Source organism: Oreochromis niloticus, linkage group LG17 (genome assembly GCF_001858045.2).
Source record: "Oreochromis niloticus isolate F11D_XX linkage group LG17, O_niloticus_UMD_NMBU, whole genome shotgun sequence".
In the NCBI taxonomy this organism is placed as follows: Eukaryota; Metazoa; Chordata; class Actinopteri; order Cichliformes; family Cichlidae; genus Oreochromis; species Oreochromis niloticus.
In genome coordinates this window covers 35,632,046-35,642,713 of record NC_031981.2, presented here as the reverse complement: position 1 = coordinate 35,642,713, position 10,668 = coordinate 35,632,046, and the positions used below count along the sequence as shown (strand labels likewise).

Sequence of the window (10,668 nt, the reverse complement as noted above, 5' to 3'; positions counted from 1 at the left end):
TTAAATCTATAATAAAAAAAGAAATGTAAACTCCCCTAATCATGTAAACATGAGAAAACAAATTGCCTAGTAGCTCAGACCTGCTCTTCTTTTTCAGTCTTGATGCAAGTCCATCCAGGTAAAGAAAGTTTCCAGGACCTCCATTTTAAGGTTGCCAGTTTTGATCTAGCAACCTTGTGCTTCATTCAGAGTCACACATTTCAGTTATAACAGCTGTGTAGCCCTGGATGGGCAGGTTTACAATCTTGTCCTTGGACCGGCTATTGATGTATCAGTACATCACCACAAACATTTCTGGCAATAAAGAAAGAAAGAAATATCACTGCTTTTACATGCTTACCTGCAAAACATATTCTATTGGTTCCATCTTTCAGTGGCCTCCGTCAGCTCTTTTTCTCCTCCTTAAATTAGCGTTGTTGTCAGGCTGCATCTTTCAAGCCTGGACCCCTCTTACTACACATTATCATAATGCACTAAAGAGTCATTGCGAAGATGATACCTGAATATGAATAAATCGCATAGCTAGGCAGAGCTGACCATTACTGTTGTTGCATCAGGAAAGCTGTCATTTAATTTTCCCTTTTCATAATCCCAGCTGTGTTGCTTTCATCGCCACTGTCTGAGAAATCCCTGATACTACAAGTAGTCAGCAATTTAAATTATTGTCTTGAGAAGTGAATTGAACAGTGAGCTGAGCTAGATGATGCTCAGAGTGAGGGTCGGGGTTAGAAAAGAATATGTTTATTGTGGGTCAATATTCTAAACTTGATCACTACTGTTAATCTTTGTTTACGGAGTCTTTCTTTGGCTCTTTGAATCATTTACACTATGAACTATGAACAAATTAAAAGTCTTTGTTCATTGTTCACCATGAACTATGAACAAAGACTTAATTTTACATTCTGTTTGTTCCGTACATTAAAGCTGCACTCGTATCTCAGTCTCAGAGTGATGTGGTAGTTTGGTGTTTCTGTTAACAGATTTAGAAACATGTGATTGTGGTTTTCTAACTAATTAGTGATTAGAGCTCAAATTTGAGAAGATCTCTCCAACTTATCCAAAGTACAATAGGTCAGACCTGTCCTACAGCAACACTGTCAACATTAAACGCATATTGTTTCCACATCGGTAGCACAGAGGGGGACATTTTCACAGTTGTCCGTAATAACAGTCTGGTGGTTTCTGTTAGAGTAGAAGAAGTCATATTTTGATCAGTGATCATTTAACAAATGCCCGAAAATTGAGAAAGTAGCTTCCCAGAGCTGACACTAGATGTCGCCTTTGTTGTTCTGTCGTTAGAACTTGTAGGAAGTTCTGCGTGTTTCAAAGTTTGACTCTTCATGATTGCAGGGATCAGTGGGCCTGTCCTCAGCGCGACTGATGTAAAGATCAAATTACATCAAAACACATCGAATGAAAATATTCTGTCTTTATTAAAGTCATACAGTGTTTATCCTTTGACATCACAGTACAGAGCGAAAAAGCTCATTTGCTCTCACCTGATGTGGCTCTAAAGCAATATTGAGTTTCTCCAGTAGGTGGCAGATCACACAAATGAATGACTGGCAAAGTAATCCCTTACAAAGTAACGCAGGCCAGTCGTGGTAATGGAAGTCAACAGTAACACAGATCTATTATTCAGGTATTTTTCAGATTAATAACTGTGCACCTGGACGAACATTGTCTTCCTTCAGTGTGTAACAACTTACTGAAGGTTCACCAACCGCTTTCTCGGTCGCTGAGTGCTGTCACTGTTTTGATTTTGTTCAGGTTCTGCTGTCAAACTAAACCGTACAGACTAGAAAACATGGCAGAAAGTGGAGAAAACAGCTGAGGAAAAATATTAATGATGATAAATCCTAAAATTAAAATCCGATTTTTCTATTAGCTGGGCGTGCTTCCTCACACTTTCAACACTTCTCTTTTCAGCAAAGGCGCACTGCGCTTTAAATCACGTGTCTAGAGACACTGTGTCACGGAGCAGAGTGTCATGCAGACCTTCAGTGTATGACGGCGTCCCAGTCACTGCTGCTACAAGATGATCCTGCTGCTCGCTTTGCTTTCTGTTCTCTGCGGAGAACCAAGTCTGTGCCTGGAGGAGGATGGAGGCTTCACCTTTGCTGGAGACATCCGCCAATTCGCTGTAACCTCCAACACGCTTTATATCGCCACAGAGGAGAGGCTGTACCAGCTGAGCCACCATCTGACTCTGATCAACAATCTAACCCAGAGAGGAATCTTAAAGACCGGAAACAAGCAGGATGATGTGCAGTTTTACCGGGTTTCTGACACAGCTGAGTGGAACGATACTTTCAGCATCAACGTATTGTTGCCTTTCACAAAGAATGACTCTCTGATCAGCTGCGGTGGGACTGGCGATGACTGCGGTCACTGCGAGGTTCTGGACCTGAAGAACATCTCCAACCTTCTGTACAGAGAACAGATCCAGGTGGGGCCTCTGAAGAGCAGCAGCAGGTCTGTCAGCTTTCTGGTGGATGTGAAGAAGAAAACAGAAAATGACACGTATATTCTCACTGCGATACAGAAGAAAGGGACGTTTGAAAAGAGGTGCCCTTCTGATTCCGAAACTATCAACCTTCATAATACAGATAACAAACAGGGTGGAGGTATATTTTCTCTAACTGATGGAGCTTCAGGCACACCTAGGATTAAAAATAAAGGTGATGTGGAGTTTGTTGACGGGTTTCAGATTAAATCAACCATCTATCTGTTCTCCAACGTGCTCTCAGCTCAGACAAACAGAGTCCGCCTCATTTGGCTCAAAGGCGAAAAAAGTAAAACTGACACACTCAAGTCTCTGCGGGGCGCGACTCTCAGTGTCTCTGATAGTGAAAGCAGCAGACTCGTGGCCTCCTCGGTCATCCCGGGGGAGCAGCCGGTGCTTTGGAGCGGCGTGTTCAGTGTGGATGGAGGAGACACCAACACCGAGCTGATGGTGTTTGACATCAGCCCTGATTACAGCAGAGCAGGGGACAGAGATCCAGACTTCTACACCTCTGTGCCATCAGAAGAGACGGTGACGGTGGGTCGCTGTACAACTTCTAAACATGTTCTGAATGGTTCCTGAATGTAGTTTCCACCTGTGCCTCCACATTTTCATGTGGACATTCATGAAAGCAAAATGTTCACAGAGAGGCAGATTACTTTATTACACAGTGTGGTCACAAAACTAGAAACATCAATCGATTCAGACTCAGTCTGCTACTTCACATGAAAATTTAATGTTTGTTTCAAAAAGGAGAATTTGCTCTAAACACCCGTAAAATCTATAATAAATATATATAATAAAAGAATGCATATTTGTATTTTTAAAGTAAAAAGAACAGAAGCCAATCATTATAATAAATAATAACACTATAATATATATAAATACAATCTCACTGAGACCAAACAGAAGACACTTTGTCTCAGGTAATTTCTACAAAAACTCTTGTAGAAATCACTTATTTCCAAAGTTTTAATTAACGACACCAGAAAAAGTAGTCAGAATTACGTGAAGTGCTGGTATGTCTGCTGGTGCATGTGATGAACAAACTGGGTTTCACTGAATGATGTTTGGCTTCATCAAAGAAAGCTGGAGTCCATAAGACCTAAATTTGTAGGTGTGAGCAGGGATGTAGCACTGCTGTGGGACCCTTTTCTGATCCACATCTCTTGGAAATCTTTTGACTTTTTTTTTTCTTTTTAACAAAAAAAAAAAAATCAACCACAGCACTAGTGTTTTCTGTATTACAGTGTAATGGTTAAAAAAAGAGATACTTAAAACTTAAGAAATCTGATAAATTAATTAAGATCACATATATGATGGTGGTGTTTATCCCCTTGTAAATTGACAAGCTCTCTTGTTCCTGATATAATTGATAAAATCTTCAAGCTTTTTTGCTACTTCATTTTCAGTGGAAAGAAGGCTGTTGAGTGTTGCTGGGTAATAGTTGACCTCAGCTAGTTTTTCAGTATTTTTCCATTTTCTGAAGCCATAATAAATGTAAATAATATATTAAATTGTTAATTGTGAACGTTAAACGAGTTTCCAAACACATTATTTATTTATCAAACTGACATGGCTGTAGCTCAGGTGGTCAGGTGGTCAGCTACTAACAGGAAGGTTGGTGGTTCGATCCCAGTCTGCCCCGGTCTGAATGCCGCATATCCTTTGGCGAGATACTAACCCCATGTTGCTCTCCAGTACATCCATCTGAGTATGAATGTTAGATAGTGAGCACTTACATCTTAGAAAGCGTGATTGGGTGAATGAATTAGTTGTATAAAGTACTTTGAGTGCTCAGATAGAGTAGAAAAGCGCTATATAAGAACCAGTCCATTTACACTAACATTAAAGTACTTTGGTTCAGTCGGGCTAATATGTTAAAATACATTTTATTAAATGAGATTTAATCAAATGTTTTATGTCATCAAACACAACATGCACTGATCATGTTCAGTCAGATCAGTGCATGTTGTGGTTTAATACATGAAAACATTTGAGAGTTTGTACTCAGGAAGCCTACAATGGTGACCTGCCTGACAGTGTTTTATTATTGTCCTCTGCAGAGAAAATAAAGTCAATATAATAAAAAAGGTACCTGAATTTCATCTATATCAATATTCAACTTTGGATAATATACTGAAGTATTCATAATTAGAGCTATTTTGTTATATCTTGTAATATATTGCATTATTTAATTTAGCAAAGGTTCTATTCTTACTGTTTTGGAGCAACTGTGATGACATAATTTCTTCTGGGATTAATAAAGTATTCTGATTCTGATTTGAACATTTTAACAAAAACTAAATAAACACATCCATAATTATACTAAGGCCAACTTGCAAACTTTAAAAAATGTAATTGTGTCTTTTAAATATTATTTTATCATCCTGAAATGCACAGGCTTTCTTACAGCTGGTTCAACATGCAGAGAAGCAAATGCTGCTTAAAGTCAGTGACGATAAACCTTCAGATGAAACTGCTGACAGTACAACTGATTACTTGGAAGAATTTCTACCTGCTTCCATCCAAGCTCCGCTTGTGTTACAATATTTTGCCATCATAACAGCTGCTACTGCTACTTATTTTATTTTATTTTTTGTCTTCTTCGATACACTGATGTTGCTTTGTTGCTGTGATATGAAGGCAAATCCCATTACGAGATGGACTAAACATTACTAAACAACAACTAAACATTTTCTTTAAGTTGTAAGGGGTGTAGGTGGAATGAGAGAGCTGTTACCTTTTTGGAATTATAGTTCAGTCACTCAACCAATTTATTGACACCATTCTAAACATAACAGTGATTACTTGGAAATAAACAAAAAGACACTTTCCATTACAGCATTACAACGGTCCCTCGTACCGGTGGGGCTCTAAATTCCCAGTCCCACTGTCCCCACACTATCATGCTCCTAGTGAGAGGTCAGTTAATTAGTCACTTACAGAGTTGCTGCTGTGGTGACAGATGTCAGTTATGGTCACTGTGCTCTCATATGACTTGATAAAGATTCATTATCAGTATCCACATACTTCATGAAATGCTGTGAACAAAACACAAGGCACAAATCAGCATCACTCTCTTGAAATAGCACACTTTTTTAATTATATTTGAGAAAATTGCATCATAGTCAGTTCAGTTTATTGAGCATTATTTCATATTTGAATCATGTTCAGGTGGAGTATGTGATTATACAAGGTGTAAACACAAATAATGGATGTGCTGTTTGGGTTCATAAATTTAAAGCACTTCATTAGGTTTGGAGTGATGACAGCTTACTTCTATTTTAACCATCTTGATTTTTAATCTAAAGATATCTAAAATATCACATCTGATGATCAGTGTGTTTGTTTCTCAACCAAAGATCCTGAAACCAAAGGCAGTCCTCTTCAGGCACAGCTACATGACCTCCGTGCTGGCAGTGAAGCAGAGAGGCTGGATGGTTTTCTTCATTGGGACAGGAGATGGGCAGCTCATTAAGGTGTGTATGAAATGAAACATCTTAAGTACCATTACATCAGTACATCTAAATGCCATTTCATCATCCTGAAATGTGCTGGATTCCTCACATGAAACAAACATGAAAAATAGTTCAGTCACCAAAATATATTTGTTGAATTAGCATCTATTAGTAAAATCACAAACAACCACTGACCCAAGATAAATAACAAACAAAGCTTTTTAAAGGCAAATTATTTATGATTTTTTTAGCTTGCTTATTTGAACTAGTCTCATTTTATTTCATTGTTGAAGTCTTTGCTGCAAACTGCAGTCACTTGTGGTCTCTCTTGTGTGCTCTCAGTCTCACTGTGAGTTCATCTGCTCACACACATGCAGGTGTTGTTTGTGGAGTGGAGAGATGAGAGATGTGACCATGAAAGCAGTAAAAGCTTCTATACAAGTATTTTACTGAATATGACGAAAGTTAGAAAGTAAACAAGAAGAAGTTTGAAATGTAATGAGAAACTATTGAAAACATACAAATAAGAAAACAGGTGATGTTGCAGGTTTTAAATACCTCCAGACTGCTCTCTTCCCGTTATCTTAGTTCTCACCAGTTAGCAACAGGTACACAGCTGCTAACAGCTGACACATTAAACACGGAACATCATAGAACTGATTAGCTTGACCCACACCTGATCTCGCTTCTTGAACCATGACTGGAAGAATCTCTGATGCTAATATCAGACTGATGCATTGCTAGTGTTGGCTACCTATATGTTACTATGGTGGGATTCACTGTCTCTGCTGTTGGTAATCCCATAGAGATGCTGAGGCCTGTACATGATCAATATTTGTTAAAATGAGGTTGTCCAACACAAATATGATAAGATGGCGACTGAGTTTTTTGTACGAGTGAAGATGTCATGATCCTGGGTCATGTTGACCCAGCATTCTTAGTTTTCATGTGTTTTGATTTTGTTCTTTATTTATGCCCTGGTTCCTAGGTTGTTCTGTTAAGATGTTCCCTATTTGATTTCCCCTTGTGACTTTACCCCCTGTGTACCCCTCTGTGTATCTGTGAGCCCTCGTCTCCCCTCCTTGTATTTTATTCCATGTTTCCCCAGCCCGTTATGTCTGTGCTCTCCCCGTGCTCTCTCTCTCCTCCTGTCTGCACCTCTGTGTACTTCCTGTTTTACTTTGACAGTCTCCTGTCAGTGTTGTGTTTACTCCTGCCGTGTCTCGTTATGATTATCAGTGTCACCTGTGTTCCCCGTGTGTTCCCACTTCCCTCGTTAACCCTCTGTGTATTTATGTCCGCGTCTCTCAGTTCTGTGTCGTGTTCTCCCTCATTCATGGCCGTGTGTTTCTCTGCGTACTACGTTATAGTTTCCCAGTTTAGCTTGTATGGTTTTGCTCTCCAGCAATGAAGCTGTTAATTTTGAGTTCATTCCTGCCTCCGTGAGTTTGCGATTGGGTCCTCATCCTGCCTGCACAGAGCTGCATCATGACAGAAGACTTTGGCCCTGCTATTACACAGTCAGAAACACAATTTTTATCCTAAAAAGAAGAAGGAGATACTTTTTTCTTTTTTTTTTTCTTTTTTTGGGGGGGTTCTTTTATTGAATTATGGCTCTTTTGGTAAATGAAACCACTCGGATGCAGTTGAAGTGCAGACTTTCAGCTTTAGTTCACTCGGCTGACCATAAAGATTGCATAAAAATGTCAGGAATTAAATCTCCAAAAGTTGATTCTGTTCATCTGAACGTAGCGTTTTCAGTGGGAGAAAGGTTTCGTCACTCAGGCCGAAACTTTCTCAGCAATGCAAAGCTCCCAGCATCCAACATCACCAGGGAGGAGAGGAAGGCACTTACATCACTTGGTAATGACAACAACATTATCATCCTTCCGACAGACAAGGGTAGGTGCACAGTTTTGCTAAACCAGAAAGACTATCATGAGAAAATTTTGTCACTGCTCAGTGATGAAAATACTTATGAGCCCCTGAAACGAGACCCAGGCAGTGGTTACAGGAAGAGGGTGATAGACTGTCTAAGCAGTTAGAACAAGACAATGCTATTGACCGGACCTCATACCACAGGCTATACCCAGGGGAATCTACACCAACTCTGTATGGTTTACCAAAGATACATAAACAGGGTGCACCTTTAAGACCGATTGTCTGTATGATCAACTCGGTCACCTATAACATCTCTAAGTTTCTGGCTTTGATCCTCAACCCGCTGGTAGGCAGCTCTGAGCACCACGACCAGAACACCTTGGATTTTGTTGAGAAGGTGAGAGATGTTACCATGGAGGCAGATGAAACCATGGTCTCATACGATGTTACATCTCTCTTCACTTGCATCCCAGTCATGGAAGCGTTGGAGGTAGTTCGTAAGAGATTACAGGATAACCCCAACCTCAGCAACAGGACCACTCTCAGCATCGACCAAGTGTGTTTGCTTTTGGAACTGTGTCTTCATTCCACCTACTTCACATACAAGGGTCAGTTCTACAGGCAGAAACATGGGTGTGCCATGGGTTCCCCAGTTTCACCCATCGTGGCCGATTTGCACAGGGAAGAAGTGGAAAAGAGGGCTTTGTTATCCTACCCTGGAACACCACCAAGTCATTGGTTCAGATAAGTGGATGACACCTGGATGAAAATCAAATCTCAGGAAGTAACACATTTCACGGATCACATTGACTCTGTGTACCGACACATCAAATTCACCAGGGAGGATATGAAAAGTGGAAGTTTAGCCTTCTTAGACTGTGAGATTTCCATCAGTAATGGGGGAAATCTAAAAGCTGATGTGTACCGGAAACCTACGCATATGGATCAGTATTTAAGGTTTGACTCTCATCATCCACTGGAGCATAAATTGGGTGTCATCAGGACGGTACAACATAGAGCCAACACCATCCCCAGAGGAGCAGAAGAACATCACATCAAGAAGGCCCTGAGTACATGTGGTTATCACAGCTGGACATTTGTCAAAGCTGGCAAGGCACCTAAAGAAAGCTCCAGCTGATCCAGGAGAGAAGGACAACCGCTGACTAAGCGAAAACCTGTAGTGATCCCATACGTGTCAGGAGTATCGGAACAGTTGAGATGCATTTTTTCTAAACACCGTGTCTCTGTAGATTTCAAACCCCAAAACACGCAGCGCCAAAAATTGGTCCATCCCAAGAGTCAGGTCCCCCAATACAAACAGAGTAACATAGTGTACGCTGTTAAGTGCCAGGAGGATTGCCAGGATTTATACATCGGGGAAACCAAACAACCTCTGGCGAAGCAGATGGCACAACACAGAAGAGCTACCTCGTCAGGCCAGGACTCTGCTTATAAGATTGGGGAAACCTGCAGTCAGCTCAGACTGAAGAAGTCACTTGGATAAATGACGAAACGTTTCTCCCACTGAAAACACAACGTCCAGATGAACAGAACCAACTTTTGGAGATTTACTTACCTGGATGATTGAACATGCATCAAGATGTCAGGAATTAAAGCATTTTTAACATAATCCCTTCATTTCAGGGGCTCAAAAGTAACTGGACTTGGTTGAAAACATTTTGCTGGCAATGACAGCCTCTGGGTTGTCCATCTGTATTATGAAACACGCCCCAACTAATTTGACTGCATTTAGCTGGATTTGAGCAGACAGTAAGTCTCTGAACACCACAGAGTTCATTCAGTTGCTTCTGTCCTGTGTCACATCATAAATAAACAATAATGTCCCAGTTCCACTGGCAGCCATGCACGCCATCACACGCCCTCCATCATGTTTCACAGATGATGTACAGATGTTTTCGCAGCTTAAAGATGGCTCATTTAACCTGCATGGAGAGCTCTTTTGACTGCATGTTGTCTGTTCGCAGCAAGATCTTCCAAGTACAAGCACCACTCCTCAAATCAACTCCAGGCCTTTTATCTACTCAATTGATCATCACATGGTGAAGGAATTGCCCACATCTGCAATGAAATCATGAAATAGCCTTTTAGTCATTTATCCAATTACTTTTGGTCCCTTTAAAAAGAGGATGGCACATGTTAAGGAGCTCTTAAACTCTTCATCCAGTTTGAATGTGGATACCTTTAAATGAAAGCCAAGAGTCTACACATTATGCTTATATCTATTATATAACTGCAAGTTGAATATGTTTCAGCACAAAGTAAAATTAAATAAATAAATTCTTATTTTCACAAATTCTTGTTGTCAGCTGTCTGTGGACAGGAAGTATCACGCTGCCTGTCCCACGGTGCTCTACAGGACCAGTGATGACCGCAAAGTGTTTCCCAAATTACATCTGGATCCAGTGGGTCGTAAACATGTGTATGTGCCATTTAGAAACCAGGTACTTATATTATTTACTGATTATCTTAATGTCACATGTACCTGTGCTGCATTTTAAAGTGTTTGTTGTTCTAGATGAAGCGAGTTCCTGTGTCAAAGTGCAGCACGTACACAAATGTGCAGGAGTGTTGGTCTGCACAGGATCCATACTGTGGTTGGTGTGGCTCTAAAAACAGGTGAGAGAAACAACATGTGCAGCTGATGTCTTCAAACAATTCTGAACTTGGTGATCATTTCTTCTTCTTCTCCTAGCTGCACATTTGAAGATGACTGCACAGATTCAGACTGGCTGTCCATTCCTGATGAGTCCCAACACAAAATTATTTCCCACAAAGTTGAAAAGGACACAAATGGACAGG

The 10,668-nt window shown here is 40.4% G+C and overlaps 1 protein-coding gene across 2 annotated transcripts in view; it reads left to right on the top strand.

Moving 5' to 3' along the window:
• Positions 1 to 1,958: 1,958 nt before the first annotated feature.
• Positions 1,959 to 10,668, top strand: part of plxnc1 (plexin C1) — a 36,925-nt gene continuing 28,215 nt past the window's right edge. For both annotated transcript variants that reach the window (XM_019346956.2, XM_019346955.2), the window contains exons 1-5: positions 1,959 to 3,043; positions 5,872 to 5,988; positions 10,176 to 10,310; positions 10,385 to 10,485; positions 10,562 to 10,667. In XM_019346956.2, the coding sequence (XP_019202501.1) occupies positions 2,039 to 3,043; positions 5,872 to 5,988; positions 10,176 to 10,310; positions 10,385 to 10,485; positions 10,562 to 10,667 (1,464 nt within the window). In that variant the 5' untranslated portion in view covers positions 1,959 to 2,038. The remainder of the gene's footprint in view (positions 3,044 to 5,871; positions 5,989 to 10,175; positions 10,311 to 10,384; positions 10,486 to 10,561; position 10,668) is intronic.